This window comes from Montipora capricornis, chromosome 13 (assembly GCF_036669925.1).
Source record: "Montipora capricornis isolate CH-2021 chromosome 13, ASM3666992v2, whole genome shotgun sequence".
NCBI lineage: Eukaryota > Metazoa > Cnidaria > Anthozoa > Scleractinia > Acroporidae > Montipora > Montipora capricornis.
This window is the reverse complement of record NC_090895.1, coordinates 28,101,416-28,127,345: the sequence shown is the minus strand read 5'-3', so window position 1 is coordinate 28,127,345 and position 25,930 is coordinate 28,101,416. Positions and strand designations below refer to the sequence as shown.

General features: G+C 38.8%; 2 protein-coding genes across 3 annotated transcripts in view; one reads left to right on the top strand and one right to left on the bottom strand.

Moving 5' to 3' along the window:
* Positions 1-1,526: 1,526 nt before the first annotated feature.
* LOC138028393 (sodium/potassium-transporting ATPase subunit alpha-3-like) lies at positions 1,527-24,278 on the bottom strand. Its single transcript, XM_068875915.1, has 25 exons — positions 24,131-24,278; positions 22,317-22,394; positions 21,334-21,465; positions 20,702-20,761; positions 20,257-20,460; positions 19,821-19,883; positions 19,654-19,704; positions 18,264-18,398; positions 17,749-18,135; positions 16,476-16,617; positions 16,160-16,233; positions 15,694-15,785; positions 14,343-14,733; positions 13,439-13,625; positions 12,711-12,814; positions 11,595-11,772; positions 11,109-11,210; positions 10,040-10,194; positions 8,119-8,213; positions 7,293-7,332; positions 6,699-6,833; positions 5,821-5,951; positions 3,239-3,340; positions 2,512-2,603; positions 1,527-1,920 (listed from the first exon to the last, which is right to left on the bottom strand). The coding sequence occupies exons 2-25, from the start codon at positions 22,392-22,394 to the stop codon at positions 1,892-1,894; spliced, it is 3,159 nt and encodes a 1,052-aa protein (XP_068732016.1). The 5' UTR covers positions 24,131-24,278; the 3' UTR covers positions 1,527-1,891.
* Positions 9,127-25,930, top strand: part of LOC138028392 (multidrug resistance-associated protein 1-like) — a 42,546-nt gene continuing 25,742 nt past the window's right edge. Inside the window, exons 1-3 of one of the 2 annotated variants that reach the window (XM_068875913.1) lie at positions 9,127-9,180; positions 12,700-12,827; positions 25,530-25,829. In XM_068875913.1, the coding sequence (XP_068732014.1) occupies positions 25,567-25,829 (263 nt within the window). In that variant the 5' untranslated portion in view covers positions 9,127-9,180; positions 12,700-12,827; positions 25,530-25,566. Of the gene's footprint in view, positions 9,181-12,699; positions 12,828-24,341; positions 24,456-25,529; positions 25,830-25,930 lie in introns of those variants that run through there. The other variant, XM_068875912.1, reaches the window with a different exon arrangement.

Here is a 25,930-nt window from a genome sequence, read left to right as displayed (position 1 = left end):
AGGTTCGGTTTCTAAAGAAACTTCCCAAGCGAGCGACGGTCCTAGTTCGTCGGACCGAAGGACATTTTCGATAGTCCAAAGGAATAAGCTGTACAATTTTTGCAAGAAAGTTTCAAACCCTTGTGCCCTGTCGAGTTTCCTCCCGAGCTCTCGTCCAATTTTTCCTTCCCTTATCCCCGTGCTAGGCTAGGGTAAACGTGGAAGGAAGGGCCAATCGCCAAATATTTAGTGCTTTCCTTCACGTTCTTTAAAAACTGAAGTCGTTTCCCTAACATACGTTCTATACGTTAATAAATACTCACTTCTATAATAACTTCTTTCTTCCTTTACTCTACAATGATTAAGGCTGAATCCACCCTGCATGCGAAAAATTGAAAACGTAAGATTTTGGGTCTCTTCCACTCCACGACTATAAACTCGTCACTAGGGATAGAATAAGGGCGTTGAAGCTTATGTCTACACCAAATTGTTGGCTTAAGTTGAAAATAAAGGCTTCTCCACTACTGCGTAATTCTTCGTTCTCAAGTTTCTTAAAAACTTTAGATAGAATGAGCTTTTGTCACCTTTCTTTCAGCGACTTGTTCCGGATGGCGGCAAGACAATTAAGGTTTCATGTCTTCCTACTTCCAACGCCTTACTGTTGTCAGTGTCTTGGAAAATCGTTGACAATAATAAAACACAGAATACGCTTTTTTTTTGTAGCCCTTTTCAGGGTTTTATAAAGAATTTTTTTCGCAAGTCATTACCTCGCAACTATTGATCACATGACCCCTGCCTGCGCGGCTGCAAATCTTTGAAAATGGCGGGAAAAATTCCCGCCATTTTTTGGGGGTGGTAAACAAGGAGGAACCGAAGGGAGAAACCCAAGCGCTACATTCCCCTGTATGGACCTGTATTGGTTCACATGAAAAACAGTTTTATTTTGAGCAAAAGTCTTCTGGGGATAGCAGAAATAAAAAGATCGTGGTGTAGACATTTCTAAACTCCATGCACACTTGTAGTCTACTAACTCTGCCCATGATAACTCCTCTTGCTCACACGTTAGTAGTCAGAATCGAACACAAATGTGGCGGCAGCCATGTGTTTAGCTATTTCTATGTACCAACCAGAACTCTCACCACACAAAAGGGAATGTTTTTACTTGTGCGCAAACAGTCGCGTGCACAGTTGATCAGCACAGGCTATTTCACTCGAAGAAGTTGGCTACTTTAGGCCCTAAATTGAAGAAATTAAAGACAGATTCTTTCAAACCTAACATTGGGGGAGCCAGGGCAGCTTAGAACTCAAATGGCCGCCTGAAAAGCAGTACTCGTCCCACTGGTATTTCACTCGGTTCAATCAAAATATTTTGACCAAACAACCGTTCATTGTCAAAATGAACGACTGCTGAGCCGAGTCTGAACAAGGATTGAAATTTTCACAGCTCGAACCTTCTTACATCAGACGCACTCAGTTCACACAATATCGCGTTCCAAATAACTTAGCCGAGTTGCACAATTGTAACCTTATATTGAACAACTTACCAAAAATGTAATTTCTTTTATTGGATGCTTTCACATCTAATATATAATATTACAAATGCTTCTTACACGAAAGGGGATCGACTGAGCTTAGTCAAATATAATTTTCTCTCAACAATAAATATTTCAATTCCAAGAAGGACGTCGAGTCAACGAGGCTCGCAATAAATAAGAACGAATGAAAAACTAATACGGATACCAAGTTTCTTCGTGACACGAATAACGACCTAAATGCCTTCAATAACAATAAATTAATCTCGATAAAAGACTCATAATTATCTGATAAATTTGTTTCAACTTTTAAACAAAGACACCTCTGCAATACATCTCAATAGGAGATCAACGCTGCTTTCCTCGCGCATTCCATGGTATCAATAGTAGGTTTCCTGTTCAAGCCAACCTTTATGATAAAAGAGAAAAAAAGGTCTGGTCATATAATACCCCTACTGTTTCGTGCCCTCCACACGTGCTCGGTCATTTCGCACCTAATTTTAGTTGACCCCTACTCATTTCATGGTCGATTATGGAAAGGTAACATAACTTGACAAGGTTTAATCGCCCGGATGAGTGTATTCAAACCAGTTAAAGTAATATGGTATTTAAACTTCTCGGGCCTGAAAAGCATTTGTCAAATTGTGAGCCACTTGTTACGAAACAACTGATCTTTTGAACATGTTTTCAAGAACGTTTGACGCCTGAAAAGCTCTTCCGTTTTAAGATACTGAGGGAATTGTGGCACCTGAACTTTTGAGAAACGAGCCGCAGGTTTCATCCCGTAAGCCTTTTCCATAGCACCCATTCAGGGGCCGCGGAGTACGTTTGCAAGTTGGCGGGGGTGTTAAGTCTTGGTATATGTACGAGTAGGGTCTTTGATTAAGCCGAAAACAAAACCGTATTAAAAAAAGTGGGGAGCTGTAGCCCCTCCCTCTCCGCGAACCTGTCATTGCAAGAGGTATACAAATTGCAACAGAATAAAAAAAGGGCAACTTACAACCAGGATATCTTCGAATGATGTATCTGCGACACTCGTCATAGACGAAGATAAGTAAGCTAAATGGAACCGCAGGGAACCACCAAGCAGCCCTAAAGAACAAACAAGCCACTCAGACGGATGTCTCCTTCACAGCCGTTTCGTCCGGAAACGACTGAGAAGGAGACTACTCAGACGGTTTCGAGTCATAGATTCTTTTGACCTTTTGCGCATGTCATACACATACAGAACCTGGCGTTTGACTTTTAACCCACAAATTCATCTTTTCCCTGTTAATTATCTATAATTGCACGAAAAAAAAATTCCATCGAAATCAGCCATTGGTAATCTAATTGCTTCGCAACGGGTGATACGACATCAGCATGAATATACATGAAGTAAATAGGATCTGACCATTGGGCCATTTCAGTATAAGGACCTAGAAAAACGACCTAGATAAGCAGGATTTGTAGAGCATCTGAAAGGGTTTCACGGAAGTCGTAAGTTGGATTTTGTCTGGGACTCTGACCTCTTTTCGAAGTGTCTCTTAGCCTGTTGAGCCACTAGAATTTGGGCACCAAGAAATCAACCAATGACACAGTGATAGGCAACAGTCTATTCAGAGAAATGTGAACTTTAGGCTCTGCATGTCAATGGTAAACGCACTAATTTGTCCTTGTTAAATCAAATGATAAGGAAGGATAGCTGTTGGACACTGGTACAGGAGACATGTTTTCTGAGTACTTACACCAAGGGGTACATGCGGAGACCAGTGGAAAGCCCAGGAGTGTAACACAACATTACAGCAAGGAGAGTCTCAAATACCAAGCCAAAGTTCAGTGCTTTGTTTCTGAGAAAGAAAATAAACAACCATGATACAAATACTGCGATTGCCGTTTGCATTAGAATGTTCCCCTTCAAAGATATTCCAAGCCAATCCTCCCTCGGGGTGGGCATGAATAGAAGATCCTTCCTGGGATGTAAGGGCCGAAATATTTTCCAGGGAAACAGCATGGGCGGATCTTCCCTGAGGACAAAAGGTGGCAACTACCCACCAGTGTAAAATGATAACTCCTGTGATCTGACTGAAGATATGAATAGGCCTTTTTCGACATATTAACATTCAGCTTGAAAGGGAGGTTTAGAGGACAAAGACAAAGGAAAGTGGATGATATGCAAATATTTTTTCCTCTTTTTCGTGTTTCTATTGCTTTTGTCCTCACTGCCTCACTATCAAGATGGATATTTGATATTTCGAAAATGGCCTATTTTCTTAGGTGACGACTCGGAGATACTCGGAAAATATCCGAGTTTTTCAAGCAGGAGTCGGTACTCCGGACGCTCTATCAACAGGGGCCCACGACGTTAAGCGTACAACTTCATTGTATTTGTTGAGCGGCGTTTTTGCAGATCGAGTTATTTCAGTTTCGAATGACTTTCCCGCCAAACCAGACATTTCCAGCCCAAATCAAAAGTTTTGCATGAGAAACTCGTGCAAGCCAAATCTTATTTAAGAACTCATCTAAAAATAGCTTGATCTGTAAAAATGCCGTTACATATGCATAAACCTAGTATTGGAGTTGAAGGCGCCTGGTTATGGCCACTTCCTACAGCCAAGTTTAATGACCTATAGTAGCTCCTGCAGATCACTGGTACAGAGTTAACTAAATAGTGATCGGAAGATCATAGGTTGAACCCCTGAAAGGAGCACTTCCGGCGTATTTCTGCTTTGCATGTTAAAACACCAATAAGTGCTTAACAAGACCCACCCAGTAATGTGATGCAACAGGTTACCATGGCAACAAAAAGAACCATCTAAAACGCCCTATATTTTGTCTTTGGGCGCTTAAATCTCAAAAACGAACTCGGTGACCCCCATTGTATATTGCTGGAGAGCGATTAGCACACTAACATAAAACTCTCTGCAATGTTTAAATAAATTCTCTGAAGCAGATTCATAGCAACCTTCACAACTGGAAAATTTTAAGGTGGCTCTGAATCCGCTCCAGAGAATTTGTTTATACTTTGCATCTTAGCCTGCTAATCACTTTTCAGCGATAAAAAATGGGGGGCACCGAAAGGCGTTTTCAGATGGTTATTTTATTGCCATGATAATTTATTACGTCACATCAATTAATAAGTGCATCTTGTTAAGCAATTATTGGGGTTTCATATGGTACCATAATATTGCCGTTAAGGAGGCTCGAAAGGGTTTTTAGCTGTGCGCAAGCATAACCTACAAACGCCATAACTAAGAAACACACGTCAGCGACCACGTCAGCTGAATGAATCAAATTCCTATGAAGACGATCGTGCGCAACACAACGGAAGTGAAAATACGGCGTAGAATCGCGCAAACCGGAAATAAAACCTGCGGAAAAAAATTGTCTTTATCTAGAAATTCTGCTCGGCACTTCAAATAAAAAAGTTTCGGGAAAAGTTATCTAGTACAATTTTCTGCAAACTATAAAACGCCATTTTCGATGTATCTTAAATCCTACTAAATAACTTTTTTGTCATAATCTCTAATAAGGTAGGCCCGTTTTAGACGTCACATTTTATATGTGCCGAATCTAATGCAAAATCTTTTTAGGAAGATTTCCAACAAAGAAACAAAAACAGTAGGACACCGACTTAGTTTTTCGGATAATTTTCAAAAACTGAAATTTAGAGGGCCTTCATGTGGATCTAGCGTGTTGCCATGGTAACTGACACGACGTCATAAGTGCCTTTAAAGTATTACCCAACAATAGAGTTGCAAAGATATTTATAGTTTGCCAACACTATGAAATATCCTTTTTTGGTATCCTTCATCGTTTCACAAACACTGTAGTAACGAAAAACCCTTTCGAGCCTCCTTAAGCGAAACAGTGTTTTTGAGTTAATCCTTCTAATAGACATCTCGAAATTGTTGAAACCGGTTTGAGCGTATTATGTAGCCATTGTTTTTGTGGTAGACTTTTGTTGTGTGAGTAAAGTATGCGTCTGTATCCCGACCCTAATATCAATCAATACAGTTTTATCTATTTAATTTTATCCAATGTAAAATATTTTGTAATGATATGTGGGTAGAATAAAAGTTGCTGTTGTTCCAAGCATCTCCGAGTCAAGTCTCAAGGCCTCTATACCCGAGTACAAGTACTTTAACAACGGAACAGACTACAAGACTCAGCGACTCAAATCATCTCAAGCTGCGACAGAAAAACTTTGGAGAAGTGTAGAGAACCAATAAACTCATCCCACATTTACATTGGACTCAGCGTTTCACAGAACTAAAGCATTTTTATCCTTCCGACTCTTCCAAAAATATCATGGAATGACTGCACTTACGTCATTTTCTGTTGCAAAATGGAGTTTTTGCGCGTCTTGCAGATGATCAAATCTGCCCACTGGACTACAACAATGCTGACAAAAAAGGCTGTATGACATGTGTACTCCAAAGTTTTGCGTTGAACGTAAGTCTGTAAAACAACAATACCATGTCAATCTTCCGAACGTTTTCTCGGCCTCAACGCAACGTGATATGCAACATGGTTGTCAACCGGTAAAAAACCAAATTTTTTTTCATCTCACATCACAACAACAGCTGCACTATAATTTCGGTTTTGTACCACGTTGTTGTTCGGGTGATTGAGAAATAAAAATCGCGCACTATTTTATCAGCCAATCGGAATAAAACCAATCTGCCAATGGTCAGCTTTCTCTTTCGCGTGTTTTAAGGACGGTGCCTACTATTGTTATTGCGCATACGTTCTGCGCATCTCCAGATACTCGGATTTCCTATCGGTGATGCTTACTAATACAAGGATATTTTTGCAGGGTTTGAAACTACCCGGAGAAAGTAGATCTTAGTAATTACTCTTAGTATCCAAATAGAAAATTGGGGGTAACCATACGTTTTTCAGATATAATTAAGCTTCAATTTGAGAAAGAATGCCATACATTGCTTTGTATTTTAAAGCTTTTTACAAATATTATTCATGAATTATCTTTGAAAAATGCGTGGTTACCCCCAATTTTCTTTTTGGATTTCAATAACACTTGTTAAGATCTACACTTCCTGCATAATCACGCACCGGGGCAAAAATATCTTTAATTAGTTGGCACCGTCCTTAAGCATTTGCTTGATGTTTTTGATTCGTAAATTGAAATAAATGTATTGTCATCATATGTAAAATTCGCTAAGCCAAGCAACACTAATTACTGACCCACTCTTGGCCATAGCTGTCCTCGACAACCTGATTACTTGAGTCTTCCCATTCTGCTCTGATTCCAATCAATCGAGTGGGAAAGAATCCATTCTCTGCCATGATGACAAAGTAGGTGAAAAAACCTCCTAAGGCCTGGTGACGAAACACCCCATAATACGAAAAAATTAGGTTCTGCAATAGTTCATTTTACAAGTTAAAAGGAAAGGACTTAACAAACCTGAGAAATAAAGATCGTCGTAGCTTTGACGAAGGTGGACAGAAGCCACCGAACAATTAAGCTACCAAAAATTAAGAGTATTCTTGAAAAAAAAAAAAAAAACCTGAGAAGCAACGACTTTTCGACATTTGCTGAAATTAGTATGATAAGTTGCGCAAACACTAGAGTCTTTCCTTGAAAGACTGCTCCCGTAACAGAACACAAATGACTACTTCGGGCAATATTCCGGCAATGTGCGATTAGAGACTCTTACTTGACAATGGCGTTGGTGTTACGTGTATAAATACATTATTATTATTATTATTATTATTATTATTATTATTATTATTATTATTATTATTATTATTATTATTAAGAACAACCGTTTTCAGTACCTGTATAAAGCCGATTTGTCCGTAAGCCATGGCAATCAATCTGTAAAGAAACAAATCGAATTTTCGCTCGAGCCAACACAGCACGTTGCCAAAAAAGAGAACGGCTCAACCTACCACCAAGATCTCAAAATCGGATATCAAGCAGAACTCTTGTTCAAGAATTCCGGAAATCCATGACCGCTTCGCGAGGTACAGAATACCCAAATTTTCCAAAAATGATTCCGTTCCATTCGCTTCCTAACCCGGTTTTTAGAAAGTTGTGGTCGAGTAGAAAGCGACCCCAGTTGTGCCAAATGAGTTGAGTTAAGTAAATTGACAAACATAGGGAGATTTAACAGATGACACTTAAAAGACATACTTCGTTCACAGCTATTGGGCGAGTACCTATGTACCTTTAGTTCTAGGACTAGGACGAGGACGAGATTTGACTGCTCGTTTTTAGCATAAATACTCAAAAAATTTACAACCCGGAAGATTAATCTTACTCTTTGTTAACAGCATAGGCTGCTCAGTTATTCTTATTGCTGGTAACTGAGCCTTTTCCTGATCAAAAAATGCCAAAACTGCTACCCTGTTGCCGTGACTTGTTTTGACACGACAACACTTTTGCAAAAGCTCGTACTAAAATGACGACGGTATCACGTTTTCCCGGCAAAATGTCGCTGGTTTGCGCGCTCTCGCCCTTGTTCTAGGAAAAAATCTCGTATTCGTAGTCTTTCTCGTCCTAGAATCTAAAGCTCTGTTATACTTTCTATATCAACTAGTAGTCAATTGTAGAAAAAACGTGGACCACAACTACAAGCGGTCTAAGAATGAGCTTGTTTACCTTTCATTAACCAATTTGTCACGTAAGGGGTCCCGTGGTTTTCGTTTCATGATATCACTTTCTGCTTTTTCATAAGCCAATGAAATAGCAGGGACCTGAGGAATAAAAGAGGCTGAATCACTGAAAGGAAAGAAGTCGAAACAAGGATGTGTGATCCGGGGATCGAAAACGGGACCCTTTGCACCAAGACCGCGCACGAACCGACTGTGCCATTCTTGCTTCTCAGATCACCAAACTTTCTTCCCAATACCTACTATTCAAAGACCAAGAAAAAAACCACGAAAGAATCCCCAGGGTAGCTGGGTTGGAGCAGTGGTGATGAAAGCAGTTGACTTTCACCAATGTGGCCCAGCTAGGATTCCCGGGCTCAACATTCTATGCAGGTTGAGTTTGTTGGTTCTCTCCGGGTACATGTACTCCGGTTTCCCCTCTCCGCAGAAAACCAACATTTGATTCAATCTGCCTCAATTTCCTGTGATTTGGTTTGATTTACAGTTTCCACAATTGGTATATCACTTGTGCTAAGCTAAACAAGATACCTTACTAAGGGTGCGTTCGATTAAACCTATTGTTATTTATAAAATAATTAGGACAGTACGCGCACTCTCATTGGTCAATAGCTGTGCTAAGATGAAAGTATGGAAACACGGCTGTGACATGACACGAATATTGATTGGTTTTTGTGTTGTCAGACGCGCGTCTTGATTGGCTGGTAGGAAATAAGAGAGTGTATCAAGCAAATCTTTTTCAATCAAGAAGAAAAACAAGCAAACAGCATTTTCCTTCATTTGTCGAATTATCTTTGAGAACTAGTTTATAAAAGGAATAGAGGATTTTTTTTTCCGTGTTTCCATAGCCTCATCTTAACACTCGCGGGAGTTGTGAAAATTCTCTGCATAACTGTCTCGAATTCTCCCAACTCCTCCTCGTGTTTAGATGAGGCTATGGAAACACGGAAAACTTCCTCTACTGCTAAAAGGGGCACTGTCATGAGCTGCGCATGCTCGGGTTTGTTTGCTCTCAAGCCCACGGACAATTCTAGCCGCCATCATGGATTCACGCGTGAGTCACGTATATTCGCCAGAGTTTCTCCTTTGTCCACCATGGCCCTCCCCAGTGGACACCATTTTGAATTTGTCGATTCAACTTGAAAAAAGCTTTCACAAGACGCTAGCACATGCGCTTCTCGTGACAGTTTCCCTTTAAGTGGCGTTCTCGTAGCTGTCAACGTCGTCCTCGTTTAAGGTCCCTATTATTTCCCGTTATTGTAATAATTTCGTGATAACTACAAGTCGTTCGGAATGGAAAGTGTGCATCAACATTGCGGGAACAAAATTGGCATGAGCGGAGTGATTATTTAAGTAATATTATTGGTTAAAAGAGGAACAATGATCGTGTTGCAAGTACGACACGCATTTTTGTACATTTCTATCTCGTACTCGTCAAAACAAAACATAAAATGACCAATTTTCGAGTTTTGACGACAACGTGTACAATTCCTTCTCTCTCTATGCTTTAAATCCGTATGTATCAATCTGGTTAAAGCAAACTTCGCTCATATTGTACAACAAACAAGACGGAAACATCGTGAAACAATTAGGATATCTCAAACTAATAGTTTGACGTGACGTTTTCGTCGCCGTAGCCGTCGTGGTTGCTTAAACTCCCTATGGCCACCGTGACAACGTACGGCACAATGATGTCACGTGACGACCTACTGAAAAATTACCAGGAAGTGTGAGGTAATTCTTTTGTGTATAACTTAATTTGAAGTGAAAACCAAAGGGTGTTGATTTTCAGACCTATACCATGTCCAAATCAACTAGTCGCAGAAAAGGCAACTGCTATTGTTTCTTGCTTTAAATGCTTTTGGGTGGAAATAGAGCTAAATGTTCAACGACAAAAGAGAATTAATACCCACCATGTCGGTTCCCAAGTCAATGCAAAGAATGGTGACGATACCCAGGGGCTGAGGGATGCCGATTATGATGAACATGAGGAAGGGTGTGATCTCAGGAATGTTACTGGTCAGTGTGTAAGCGATGGACTTCTTTAGGTTATCAAAGATCAAACGTCCTGAAAAGGAAACATCATTCTTTATTAGCGAGACTGTCTTGAGTTCTCTTTTCCTGTTGGTCCATGCAATTGAAGGAGATCAAATGGAGTTCATGACAAGAGGCGCCTGCAATAATTAGTCTGTTGTAGTATCATTACATTTTTACATTCTTCCTCATAATCAGTGATTGAAGGATGCATTTCAAACGTTGTGTCAGGAAGGATGAGGATTTTGAGGGGTGTTCTGAAGTTGTACCCTAATTTCCCAACACTTTTCTGTTCATCAGCGCGACGCGTGCCCGTCTTCTTCAGGAGCTCTTGGCTCAGTTGCTGGCAGGATGTTCTCACTGTAAAAGGGGCCTTCATATAAAAAGTGGTTGTAAGTAGCAACCCCCCCCCCCTCCCCCCTCACATTCTGACATCTGAGACATCCCGCCGAATCTCCACTTTGCCACATCAGTTAATTCGGAATTGATTATGATTTGAATCTCTCTTCCCCAAACTTGTAATGTTTGTTATTTATTTGTTTGAGCGGGGTTGAAATTTTGGCAGCTGTTCAGCTGATGTGAACCTGCTATACCCACACCACCCATGTACTCACAAAGGACAGCCACCGGGGACAAAACATTGGTGACTCTGTCCTCTACCCTTCTCAAATAGTGTCTCGTCCCACAGGGAACTTATGAACATGGAAGGTATTTGCGAGACAGGGCCTACGGTTTATAGTCTTTGTTGGAGAAGACTTGAAGTCTAACCATTTGCAGATGAAATTACAAAAGGAAGCAATGTCTGTTCAGTTATTTTAAGATCCAGAGTGTTGATCTGGCTGGGGTTCGAACCCGCAACCTCTCGCATGACAGCCCGATGCTCCACCAGTTGAGCCACCGGTGAGCTGTACACATCAACACAGAAGCAAATCATCTCTGGCTTCTCACCTTCTTCAACTCCAGTGACAATTGATGCAAAATTGTCGTCCAAAAGAATCATGTCAGCAGCTTGTTTGGACACGTCTGAGCCAGCGATACCCATGGCAACACCTAGTTACAGCATATCATAAAAATTCAGGGCAGAGGTATACTGTTTAACCTTCTTAAAGCTTGCGAGGATCTTGAAAGGATCTTAATGACAATGAGGACAAGGATCTAAGTACGATCAGTGAACTGAAGTATTCCCAAAGATCTTGGAGATTCAAAGATACTGGAAGAAATTTTAAAGCTGAGGATACTGAAAAGAATTCTTGAAGGTCTTTGTTGATCTCTGCTGTTGTTTGTACGGCTTCAAAGTTCGAAAATGATATTTACCACAGGAAGCTTAGCCTGAAAGTAGGCCTTGGCACAGGTACATACTCGCAGAAGGACACAACCACACCCCCTTTGTCATTTTGAATCACCTACATACACTCAAAACGGAATCTTATCTACCAATATCAGCCTTCTTCAGAGCTGGTGAGTCATTGACACCATCTCCAGTTACAGCAACAATGGCACCCTGGCGTTGACATCCCTCAACAATGATAAGTTTCTGTTGTGGTGATGTTCGGGCAAAAACAATCTCAGTGTGTTCCTTCAATATTTCATCAAGCTTTTCCCTGGAAATATCCTGCAAAAAAGTTACACCATCAGAAAACATGGACGAGCTAAAACAAAAATAATTAAATAAACAGGCAAGGCCATGACCAGTTAACCCAATGATCCCTTACTAGCAGTTGCTATAGTGTATGTGTATGTGAGACGATGAAAGATACCAAAGAAGGATATTTCATGGTGTTGGCAAACTATAAATATCTTTTCAACTCTATTGTTGGGTAATACTTTGAGGGTACTTATGACGTCATATCGGTTACCATGGCAACACGCCAGGTCCACAAAAAAGCTCTCTAAATTTCAGTTTTTGAAAATTTTCCGAAAAACTAAGTCCGTGTCCTACCGTTGTTATTTCTTTGTTGGAAATCTCCCTAAATTCTTTAACTAATTACAGACTATGACAAAAAGTTATTTAGTAGAATTTAAAGATACATCGAAAAATGGCATTTTATAATTTGCAGAAAATTGTACTAGATAACTTTCCCCGAAACTTTTTTATTTGAATTGCCACCATGAATGATACGTGCATGCAGAAACTCAAGATACGTCACCGAGCAAAATTTCAAGATTAAGACAAATGTTTTCTGCAGGTTTCATTTCCGGTTCGTGCAATTTTACGCCACATTTTCACTTCCGGTGTGTTGCACGTGCTGCATTTGATAGAAATTTGATTCATTCAGCTGATGCTTGTTTCTTAGTTTTGGCGTGTGTAGGTTACGCACGCACGCGCACGCAGGTAAAAACCCTTTCGAGCCTGACAATTTTACTCATCAATGGGAGGCAGTTCAGGAGTCAATGGGTTAATGAACCAGTGTTACGATGATCAGAATGAAAGAAAACCCTTTTCAACCTAAAATAAAAATTAATACTAGCAATGGGTCTCTAAGACATGATGCAAATTCTCAAGTTATGCACCTAATGATGTACTGTCATTGATATTTAGATGATCTGCACCTTAAGTTCTCCTCCATGAACAACGATTGCTTTAGCATCCCGAGGATTTATGTCAGCAACAGGGACACCAAGTCGATCAGCAATGTCCTCCACAGTTTCCATTTCTGCATAAATGAGGTATTTAGTAGGTGAACCTCCAAACAAAAGTTCCTTTGTCAAATGTATAACTTACAAAAGAAAAAACTTTAAGGACCGTGCCTACTATTGTTATTGCGCATACGTTCTGCACATCTCCAGATACTCAGATTTGCTATCGGTATTGCTTACTAATGCAGGGATATTTTTGCACGGTTTTAATTTATGCGGAGAAAGTATAACTTAGCAAATGCTCTTGGTATCCAAAATAAAAATTGGGGGTAACCATGCATTTTTCAGAGATAATTAAGCTTTAATTTTGGAAAGGAACACGATACATAGCTTTGTATTTTAAAGCTTTTTGCTAATATTGTTGATTAATTATCTTTGAAAAATGCATGGTTACCGCCAATTTTCTTTTTGGATTTTAATAACTTTATTTTGTTGAGATCTGCTTTTCCCGCATATTCATAAAACCGCGCAAAAATATCTTTCAATTAGTAGGCACCGTCCTCAATAGGGTATGCAGGGTTGCCTCAGAATTTGAAACTGGCCCTTCAGAGGGCTTGCAAGTTTTGCAATTTCTGACTCAGCCCAATTACGTGCAGGAGCAGCTACATTTCTCAGTTCTAAACAAGTCAAAACACTTTCACCTTCTGATATGATTCCAACCCCTTTAGCAATAGCTTTAGCTGTGATCGGATGATCACCAGTCACCATAATAACTTTAATTCCTGCACTGCGGCATTTGCTGACCGCATCAGGTACAGCTGCACGAGGAGGATCAATCATTGACATCAAACCAACAAAACACAAGTTTTCAAGTGGGAAGTTGGGTGGCTAATAAAAAAATGAAAAGAATGAGATGTTGACAAAATACTCTTCTTATTTTACTAAAATTTACCCTACTTTTGTCACTCCATGATTTGGAGTTAAATTAAATTTCTTGTAGAGTTGACCATGTATGCTTAGAAAAAGTTTGCTAAACAATCAATGTGAATTCTCCCAGAATATGTCAAAGGAGGAAAAACGAACAATTGAATGTATGCAGGAAATCACAGATGTAAAAAAAAGGATACTTCAAACTATTAGGGTGCTAATATTGGTTACTCCTCCATTACTTTAATACCCTAATACTCAAATTGTAAAAGAACAGCACTGGGATTCTATAGATGAAACCACCTGCAACTGCCAAGCTATGATCATGTCAAATTCCAGGGAGCAGGGATGGCATAGTGGTGACAGCACTCGAATCCCACCAGTGTGGACCTGATTTGATTCCCAGACTCGGCGTCATATGTGGGTTGAGTTTGTTGGTTATCTACTCTGCTCCAAGAGGTTTTTCTCCGGGTACTCTGGTTTTCCTCTCTTCTCAAAAACCAACATTTGATTTGATTTCATTTCTGTATGTACAACGCCCCCAATTAGTACTCCAGCACTACAGTAGATACACTTGAAACTCTAAGTTCATTATGTACAGTATTTGATATTATTATCCAGAATTGCTCTCACAGGCAGTCACTGTCATTTTTTTCACTAAACTTAAAGAGAACTTACATCATCCGAACTAAACTCAAATCCAGGAGGGTATTCATCGACATTGAGGTAAAAGTGGGAAAAGCCCAGGACACGCTCTCCCATGCCACCTAACTTCATATATGCTCCCTCAAACGCTTGCTTTTTCTCGTCATCAAGCACTTCTTCCTTGCCATCGATCAAAATTGTAGCACATCGATCAAGGATACGTTCTGGTGCACCTTTCATAACCAGAAGATAACGAGGATCGTTTGGATTCTCTTGTTCGTGAATGGAGACCTGGTATTTGTTGGTGGAGTTGAATGGAATCTCTGCAACCTTCTTGTTTCTTTCACGCATTTTTGCCACATTGCCCACTTGAAGTTCAACGCATTTTAGCAATGCAGTCTCTGAGGCATCCCCATTTGCCTCTCTGCCAGAAATAAATAAAAAGTCAATGGATGACACACTGAAACGTAATTGGCTCAAAGGATACCAGAGTGATAAATGGTTATTCAAAGTGGTACTACGAATGAAAAATCAAAATTTTTTTTTTTCTTTGGATTTCAAAACTACAGTACTGCTGTGTTAATTGAACACTGAGTGACCAAAGTTTTAAGCCTTGATTTCAAAAGGACACTTGTTTATTTTAACAGGAATTTTCTAATTTAATGGTCCACCATTACTAACTTTAAAATCTTGAGACAGCTGGGTCGAGGAGAAAATGATGTCAAAGACTCGCTAGTTTAAGAATGCAATGCATTGTACGCAACTGAATTAATACGCTTAACTGATTTGAGTGTAATGTGAAGTGCTAAGTTTGTCTGACTTCTGGGGCTTCCCCATTGATGAGTAAAATAGTCTGGCATTAGACAGAGTAAAATACTCTGCCGTTACGCAGAGTAAAATACTAATTATGGCCAGTTTAGGCTGGTTTAGGGGTGAAAGGGTTAAGTAATAAGAAGTTAAACATTATATTGAGATTTTATTTATTTTATTCTATTTAGATAAATTCACTTTACTAGGCCAAACAATATTTTACCACAACTGCTTGTAATCTCGCAATCTGATTGGCTAATTTGCTGTTGTCGATAAGAGTCTAGAAAACCCTGCTCGCACCATGCTCAGGTAAATTTGTCACACAATGTAATAGCCAATCAGGAATGCTCATTTTTGGAAATAAACCAATCATATTGTGAGAAAGTTATAGACCATGCTTGCTCTTTCTTACGTGTCAAGATTTTGGTCACCCTCTGAAATAAGCACTTTCTTTGGCGTTGAATATTGTGCTTCGTGAGTCCACAAAAATTTGACCACTGTGATGACGAATATTGTTGCGTTTCATAAGAGTACAGACAACGCGGAACAACTTTCGATTTGTTAGATGCCTCACCTTTTCAACACAGGAACACCATCTTGGCCAACTTTAAACTCAGCACGATTACACAAACCAGCAACTTTAGACAATGCATCCCATGTTTCAGACTGTTGTAAGAAGGTGTATTATTACTTATCTTGCAAAACTAATAATTGAGAAAGCTTATTAATTTTTCACTTCTAATAATACTTCTAAAATGTTACAGCTTTAGGTAAAAGTATTCGTCTTTTGGGATTTGCAAAACCCACGTTGAGTCTAATGGGTCCTATAGCCTTTTCTTTCTCAACACGGTATCTATTTTATATTTGTTGAGTCATGCCGATGTTATTCTTTCTTATTCTTACCAAGTTTCCATTTTAAAATGCGGACATGAACATATTTCTATGCTACATGTGCAATATAAGTTTGATTTATTTATTATTATTTTTAAGCCCAAAAAGTGTTGGGATGAATGAAGGGTTTTAATTAATAAAAAGTCTACCTTCTCCATAGGGGTTCCTGATTGATCCTCTGTTGTATCAGCTTCAAAAATTTTATCATTAAACCACATGTGAGCTGTAGAAGAAAAAAAAAAGTATCATCTGTCTATGTGGCCGACAACTCTCTGAAGGAGGCAGCCGCGGAGCTGGTCCCCAAGGTGCAAACTTGAGAGAGATGATTCTGTTTCAATAACAAGATAATGGACAAACATGTGTAATGCTCGCTTTAGAAAGAGTTGAATACAGGAAAACTTCAATTGGCATAAAGAGAAAATAATTAATTGGTGGTCATTTTGGCATTTGATCAAGTTAACACACCCACAGTCATCCTGTTCTGCGTCAGTGTTCCCGTCTTGTCAGAGCAGATGGTTGATGTACTTCCAAGGGTCTCCACTGACTCCAAGTTCTTGACTAAACAGTTCTTGGCAGCCATGCGTTTAGCTGTCAGCGTTAAACAGACCTTGACAGTGGACACAAAAACCACCAGAGTTAACCTCTCAGTTCAAACATTATCTAAGTTCCTTGACTTAAAGCACACTTGAATGTAATTTAAGAACAATGCATGATCTGTGAAAGAAAAGTTAGATTAAAACTGTATTGATAACCTAAGTAACTATAACTATCAACGAGACGCTCTTAAAATCAAGTCAAAGATCTTTTCCTTCACTGAAACTCTAACGCCCAGTTATTTATGTTAACCTTTAATAGGGTCTAATTATACATAATGATACTCTGCAGCTATGTATTTTAAAGTTGATGGTGAATATTAATCCAACAAAGATTGAGAGATTCGCCATTTCCTTTCTCACAAATTTGGCAAGAATGTGAGTTTTTCCACTGGCTGTCAGGAACAAATAAAGCAGAAAATGTAATCTCACATACCGCTGGAGGAATGGCGTCAGCTTTGTGGGGTGTCTTCAGGTCACATGGTTATTTGGCGGCTCCGTCTGTTTTTTGCCATCTGCCATTGCCTGACCTGCCCCTTAACCCTACCCTTTATGAGTATTTTCAGTGCAGCTTCATAGCTTATTTTGGCAAGTTTATCACATTCCATTTACTGAGTGTGCTGAATACAGGTAACTTACGATTCACAGTAAGGTTTAGTTATTTCACTTTGGTTGTGCTAGTAAAGGCTTGCATGCCGAGTTGTCGGTATGGCTTGGCTGCCAGTTGTGACTGAGAAGAATAGGGAGCTTAAGCAACAACAACAGCGACGGCAACAAGAACATCATCTCAAAATATAAATTTGCATTATTTTAATCCCTACGTGACTATTTCAACCTTCTTAATATGACAACGGTGTGGTAGTTCCTCAAAAAAGACACTCGTCGGAACAGCACTTAATTAAGGGGAGAAATGAAAATTTATCCTCAAGTGCTGACGTCCTTGATCAAACCTCAAATTTGACTATTTCACGTTGATGTTTTGCTGACAACGGCAAAGAAATGGACAAAAGTGAAAAACGCTTGTGCAGGGTGTGCAAAGCTATTATTTTTGCGCACTAAAATTAATATGCAAATTTGTGACGTTCTTGCTGCCTTTGCCATTGTTAAAGCTCCCTAATATCACATGTACTCAAGATCACAATTACCGTAACAGTAGCAAGAAGTCCCTCGGGCACGTTGGCAACAATGATACCAATTAAGAAGAGCACAGCAGTCAACCAGGGATAACCAAGAATCAAGGATAGAATAAAAAAGGTCACGCCAAGGGTAACAGCAACACCAGTGATGATGTGTATAAAATGTTCAATTTCGATAGCAATAGGAGTTTTTCCTGAACCTAATCCACTGGCCAAGTTTGCTATGCGTCCCATCACAGTACTGTCCCCTATCTGTACAACAATTCCTGTACAGGTTCCTTCCACTGCATTTGTCGAGAAAAATGCCAAGTTCTTTGTCTCCAGTGGGTTGTCATGAGAAAATTCTGGGGTGCGCATTTGTGGTTCTGATTCACCAGTCAGGGATGAGTTATCGACCTAAGAGACAAAACGATAAAATCAATACAGTTTTTTTAAAAACCCACTGACTCCTGCCTAATGCCAGATGATTTTACTTGTCATCTGGGGGTGTCCTGACATTAGCAAAAGATCTCCTGATCTGTTACCTTAAATCCACGGGCCTCTATCACCCGAATATCTGCTGGTATTCTGTCGCCAAATTTGACAAAGATGATATCCCCCATGACAAGCTTTTCTGCATGTAGGGTATGCTTTTCACCATCACGCAAAACAGTGGCCTCCTTAAGATGAAAAAGGAAAAAGGATCTGTTAATGATTCTATAAAGAAAGCACTGGTAAGTTTAGGAATGTAAACTTCTTGTTTTATGAAAGGACCAACTGGAAAAACACCTGTTGAAGTCTGTTCACCAAAATAAGGGAGTTTAAGATCTGCGACGCGACGGTAACGAAAATGTCATTTAAAATTGAAAGTTCAGATTTATTAATCTTTTTCGTCCTTATGTCGGCTTGTCTAACTTCTAAAAACAAGTGTAACTCTCCAGGAACTGAATTAGGAGGTAGGTATCGAATCTACAACAGAAAATTCAAATTCGCTGCCTTTTGTTCACGTTCTCCGTAAAACTTGAGAATTGGTCATTTCACGTCGTAGATTTGCCGAAAACGTGAAAGAAATGTACAAAAATGAAAAATGCACATGCACAGCATGCAAAGCTATTGTTTTTGCTCATTAAATATGCAAAATTTATGACGTTTTCGTTGCCGTCGCGTCATAAATCTTAAACTCCCTATTAAGTCCTGTTAGGAGAATTTATTCCTGGATGGGTGGCAAATGGGAATCACTTGATGTTGAAGACTCCTGGGGCAGGGATAGCATTGTGTTTAGAGTGCTTGTTCCGACCAATGTGGACAGCACAATAATTCATAGCCAGGTTGTTCTCATAAGCAGGTTGTCAGTTTGTGCTGGTTATCTACCATTCCCTAGGGGTTTCTACTATGACAGTAGAGTCAGGCCTTTGACTCCCAACCTTCAGATCTATGTGCAATTAATTGGTTGTAGAAATTCAAAATCTTGGACTGTATAAGATGACTTAATCACAGAATCAGTTTTCTTTCACAGATGAAGGAGAACCAGGTGCTCTTCCTGGGCAAGCAATATAGCACATGAACTCTGAAAAAAACACTTCAACTTATTTCAAATTAATGTACATTTAACAAATATGACTCTAAGGATGCTTTCCATTTGACAGAACTGACCGGCCAGATTGGGCAGACTGGGCATTTGGAAGGACCAACTCTACTCTGCCTTCAAATTAACACACTTTTGAGGATGATAAATACTCCTCCAGAAGAATGTGAGGGATTATCAAGCAAGTGTTCCTGCAAATTGTTGCATTTTCTTTGCAAACTGACAGGTCTGGCCAGCCAGTTCTAACAAAGGAAAGAATCCTGAGACTAGTAGTGACATGGCTAACCAGGTCACTAATAGTAAATACTCCTTACCACAAGTAACTGTTACAGCATTTAGATTGAGAATACCTGTGGGACCATTTTCTTGAAACTCTCCATGATTTTTGAGCTCTTGGCCTCCTTAACTCAAAATAACAAACATCGATCGGTAAAATGACTACAAGTGGCATAGCTAAAAACAAATTAATTGCCTCTTTGAAAAAACTAAAAACGTCACAGACAATGCTTGATCTCACCTGGTAATATGAGAAACATCCAGTGATTATAACAACAGTAGCAAGGACAATTCCAAGATAGAGCTGTAAAGAAACACAAATCGGACTTCAAGGATGAAGACTGACTGGTAAATCTCATGGGTGGCCATGATAGAAACTTTTGTTTTTGGCCATAGAGCTAGGACCATCCTAGCACCATGTAAACTACCTTTATACCAATGGATACAAGATCTTTGTATTAATCTCAAGAAAACAATAATAATCTTAGTAACAGGTGCCAACTATGAACAAATTCCTACATGTTAACCAAGCAAAACATTGATTCCCCATCAAAGATATTCTCCAAGGATCTTCGTCAAACCATGAAAAAAGGCTCTTTAAATCAATGGAAAAAAATAAAGCAGGTGTCCACTCCAAACCCCAAATGCTACTAGGTGTTATTAATTAAAAAGCTTACATCATCCATGTCTGGTTCATCTATAGAGGAAACTTTAATGATGTAGGTGACAAAACAGAGAATAGCGCCAATCCAAAGCAACATGGCAAATCCGCTGAATAATTGTCTACAGAATTTCACCCACTCAGGGGTGGTGGGTGGAGGAGTCAGGCAATTGGGACCATCCCGTTCAAAGAGTTCATTTGCTTCTTTTTGAGTGTGACCCTGATAAAAACAAAATGAAACAATTTTTTTTTTTCAAATTTAAAATAAAAGTTGACCTTAAACAAAAAAGAACTATTTTGCCACTAAAAACTAGATAGTAGGCTTGATTTACCTATACAGGTGGGCAGTATTAAACATTTCTTGAAGGGCTTGAAGGAATTTTAACCAAGAAATTTGTGAACACAATGCTCACCTGTCGAGTTATTGCAAGTGATTTATTAAAACCTTAAATTCATCTTACCCTAGTTATTGAGGTGCCAAGTTTCCTCTCGAGCTCAGGTAGTGGAATTTTATGCCACTCCTGCAAACAAAAGTAAATGCACAAATCTATTCTGACAAATTATCAGACCAATGACTACAAGTTTATTCACCATTGGACCTTCCCTCAGTTTCTCAACAATTGAAAGTGCATAAATAGGTTTCTTGTGTTTTTTTTCTTAAATTCTGCGAAACCATGACACTTGATTGTCCCTTTCATATATGTCAATGGAACCAAAAAGTATAAATTCTGGTTTCATTTGTCAATGCTGTTAATCTCATTTTCTGTGACAATAAGTAGACTGTTAAAACAGAAACTGAATAATATTGGATTAAAATCGACCAATCATAAGCTGAATCTTACCCTTCAACCCATTCAATGATTGATATCTATGCATGGTGATTGACAGCAGTAGCAAGAACAAGACTGCCAATTGAAATTTGAACTTCAGACTCCATGTTGCAACATGAAACTGAGTTTTTTAACCTTAAATCCCATACTAGACTGAATGCATTGGTTTCATGGGTACTTTATGACACCTTGGAATATTTTTCTATAAAGTAGTTCATATTAATGAGAGTAATAAACAGGCAAAAAATCTGCAGCCCATATACCATTTCGAGTTCTTGCTTGAGATCTTCCAACTTATCCTTCTTTTCCTTCTTCTTGCCCTTGCTGTCCTTTCCTGCGGTAGATTCTCCATGGGCCTGTTTGACATCTGCTTTATCAGTCTTCTTTTTTCCATACTACAAACAAATCCAAGCATGTTACTCTAATTTGTTATTTGTAAGACTAGTGCAGCATCAGCTTAAACAATTGAACCCTGGGAGTGGGATTTGATAGATTTTACTCTGTCTAACTCAAGACGATTTTACTCGTTAATGGTGGGGGGGGCGGGGGGAGGGAGGGGACAGTTTAGGAGTCAATGGTTTAAGCACAATAGAGAGTATAATTAAGAAATAGAAAACATGTACCATGTTTCTATCGAGTTATAGAAACACGAGTGAAAGTTTGGGAGAACCAGAATTACGCTGTGGGAACACAAGCCACAGGCGAGTTCTCCCAAACTTTCACGAGTGTTTCTATAACTCGATAGAAACATGGAGTACATGTTTTCTATTTCTTTTAGAAAACAACGCAACGAGAAAAAGGAAAACAACTTGTTAACTCTAATTATCAAAATGTAAATTCTCCTTGCTCACGCCATCACTACGTCAACAGCTTGTGCTAGTTCTGTGTCTCCATCGAGTTACAGAAAGTTTAACACGATTTTTAACCAATCAGCGTGTGTATTTTCTTAGGACTGTTTTCTAATGCTATTTAATAGCACATATATTATTAAGCATATAATTTTTCTAAAAGATCTCTTGGGATAATATTATTGTCCATGAATAGAAGAACATCAGTACGTGTCCACGATTTTTCTTTACCCGTATGAAAAATTCAGGTGACTTCAACGAGATTTGTCATGGACTCAAAACCTGTTGACGCCGCAATCCTGTTTGCCACAATGGCAAAAGGTGACATGTAAACGTTACTCAAGGTTGAATTGGCTTTGGCACATGATCCACAATAATATTATTTTCTCTTCACTCACATCATTAGGATTTCCATTGACTTCATACATTTCCTGAAGATGCAAAGCTCCAAGTTCAGCTTTATTGTCTGTCATCATCTGAAAAAATTACACAAGTGCTCATGAATTTGTAAATTACAGACTGCAGAAAAGAGGGTTTGGGTTGTCTCACCATTTTGCATTGTATCCCTGATCAGCCTGCAATAATTATCAATAGCCGTAATTACTGAAATGGAAAATTTCTGTCCAAATATTAAAGAAATCCTGCCTTTTGAAGATCAACGTCAAAATTCACAAAATGTAGCACATTTAATTTAACTGAACTTATACAATACCTGTACAGCTGAGCATGCAAAAATATTGTTACACATTTAAGAGCAAGTTTGTGGTTTAAATGCAAAATAGCTTGCTGGCAAACAAACCCCAAAAGCTAGCTTTTATTTGGCAAATAATCTCTTTAATCCTTTCATAAAGTAACTAAATTGTATTGTTACACAATTTTTTTTTTAATTGCACTTGGTTTAATATTGAAAGACAGCTAAGTCTTTTATTCTGAACAAACTCTCTAAACAGTCCTTTTAACCTAACCTTTTTAGTTTCTCAAAAAATTAAAAATTAAATCAAACACTGAAAGTAGCGATTAAGAAGCTGCGTTTGAGGGGCAGGTGATTGCAAAATCCTCATTAAATATTTACTGCTTGCAAATCAAATTTATACTAAAAGCTGCCCTTTTCCGAAGAAACATTTTTAAACCAATGACAAACCCTTCACACAGCTTGACAGCTTCAACTGCAACATTATTTTATGATTTTTCATCAAAACCCAATATCATACAAATATATCTAACAATTTTACTAAATTTAAAGGCATAATCAGTTACACTTTTTCTGCATACTCATAGCAGAATTTTATTAATCCTTTCATTATTCAATAATTTCTGTCCTCATGAATAACATTATTGTTTGCGTTGTGGGTTTATTATAATTTTGCAAATTGTACTTTTCAGACATAGATCTCTCACAATTTTCCATGAAGTGTGATGAAATTCAGTAGATAGCAGGAAATAACTAATTCCTTATTGTTCAGTAACATAGTTTACGTTTGTGAATCCTAATCATTTGAAGGCTAGCCGGCTTTGCGATTCTGATTCTGATTCTGATTTCATAAACTTGAGGTGCGTGTGCCCCCCAGCCAAGATGGCGCCAGAAACCGTGAAAAGGTCTATTGACACACCAAAATTTGGCCTCAAAAAGCATTTCTCCCCTGAATCGCAAAAGCTTGATGAAATTACCGAAATTGAACTGAAACTAAATCCGTGGTTAAAAATAGGATAACTGATATAATATGATTAAGCAAGGGCTGCATATTTGCCGAAAAACCGCGCCAATAGCTACTTTCAGAACTTGCTCGGCTATTTGACGGACGAAATATTACAATTACACCAAAAAAATCTACTACCAGAAAGTTAATGTAGCTACAAGAGAGAATAATTCAATATTCATTTTGAATTCATGCATGCAATAAACGTGACACATAATGCATTTACGTGAAACCATTTAACCGGAAAGTCAGAGCTGAGGTCACAAGCAGTTGTGCAAGTTGTCAAAACGCTGTCAAACCAAAGAACGCCATTTAACAATTTGACAACAGTTTGAATTTGATGTTTGCGAAGAGCAGAATGAAAACGCCTGTAAACTTTGGTTTGAAACTACTTTACCAATAAAAATAAATTGAGGAATTGCCGTAAATCCATTTTTTCGTACGCTGGACGCTACAGCTCAGTGCACATGAAAACAAGTGACGGGACTCAAGAAAAGTACCTGGAAATAGCTTACCTAAGAGGAGGAGATCACCCAGATTCCGTTCAGTAAAATGGATGCAATGTTGGGTGAATCAGCTCCACCAGAATGGACTGGAAAAGATCTTCCCACCCGAGCTTGAAAGAGGAAACAACAGTTGACCTCATTTATGCCGGGATGACCTTCCGCCGATGCAATCCATGCGTGATTTGCGACGGGCGGCGCTCGTCTCATCTTCGGTACTTCGGAAACCGTCGGAAATTTGCAACATGGTCGAGGTGGTTTGTTTCAAGTTGAACCTTCCTTCATCGTGTCTTAACATCTAAAGTAATAATGCTTAAGTCTTAATTTAAGAAGGAAGGTAAGAGCAATCAATTATGCATGTACATTGTGGATGAAAAAAAAAAAACTGAAAGCGCGTGCATGCATTAGCATGCATAGCATATGAGACATTGGCCCACGTTAGCACCCATGTTTTCGCTTAATTTTTTGCTTTAATTTGCAAGCTTAAAAGTTAATACATTGTAAAGTTCAATTTGTGTACAACGATACTCATATTTGCAAGCTTTTTCAATGTTTTCTCCATGTTAGTTTTCAGAGCGGCAAGTTGTATATATTTCGCGATTGTCAATTTCAATTTCAATTCCAACACTTGTCATTTGAAAAGCATTCTGCTTTGCAGTAATCATTTTGCTCTGTGCTTTTCACGGCATGATATTGTTGGGAATTCTGTAAAACTGGAGGTTTGCAAAGTCACTACAGTTTTTTTAGGGGCTCAATTCAACATGAATGTAACAAGTTAGTGGTGTGAGCAACCTGTCAACACAGGTGTCACATGCACAGGTGTTGGGTCTGAGTTGATGGGTATAATTAATTATTTACATCCAATATTATTTTTGAGTATTGTGATCTGAAAAAGCTTGAAAAGGTAATTTTATGTTCTGATTAGTTTTCATCTTGAGCAAATAATTTTCATCTTTGATCTCCATGAATTTTTCTTCTTGGCACTCTGTCTAATTTCCTCTGCACATCTTTGAAAACCAATGTTTGAGTGGAGAGGAAAGGAAAGGAAAGGAAAAGAAAGAAAAGGAATTTTATTTTAGTGTCTAATCTTCTAGTGCTGGAGCACTAATTGGGGACACTGTAAATTGAAATTAACAAGTCAATGCAAATCAAATCAAATTTTGGTTTTTGAGTAGAGGGGAATTAAAACTGGAGTTCCCCAAGAAAAACCTCTCGGTGCAGAGTAGAGAACCAACAAACTCAACCCACATATGACGCCGACTCTGGGAATCGAACCCAGGCCACATTGCACCATCCCGGCACTGTAAATTTACCATGGATTTAATTTATATGCACTAGTCCAGTGCTCCAGCTAATGACCTGAGGAGATGGCTGTGCAATTAAAGGGCATGCTTTGTTGTTTTCATTTTAGTGCATTGAGCTAGGGATGAAACCATAATTCCACTGACATGGGTGAAAATGAAAAGACTTTGGTTGTGATAGCAGTCAGTGAACACAAACCCAGAAATGAAAATGACGAGGCAAAAGAAGAAGTGGTTGATGCAGCACCAGATGTGTCTTCACAGTTGGTTGTTAAAAAAGGAGATAAGTTTGATCTGCTTGGTGGAGATTTGGATTGGTGGCTCTACGTAAAAACGTTTGGTGGTGAAGAAAAAGGCTACATTCCCAGCTACTGTGTGGTCCCATTGAAGGATGATCTAACTGATGAACAGTAAGCATTACTCTGTTTGTTCTATTTCTTCGTGTAATGATGATGATGATGATAGTAATACTACTAATAATAAATGACAACCAATAATAATAATAATAATA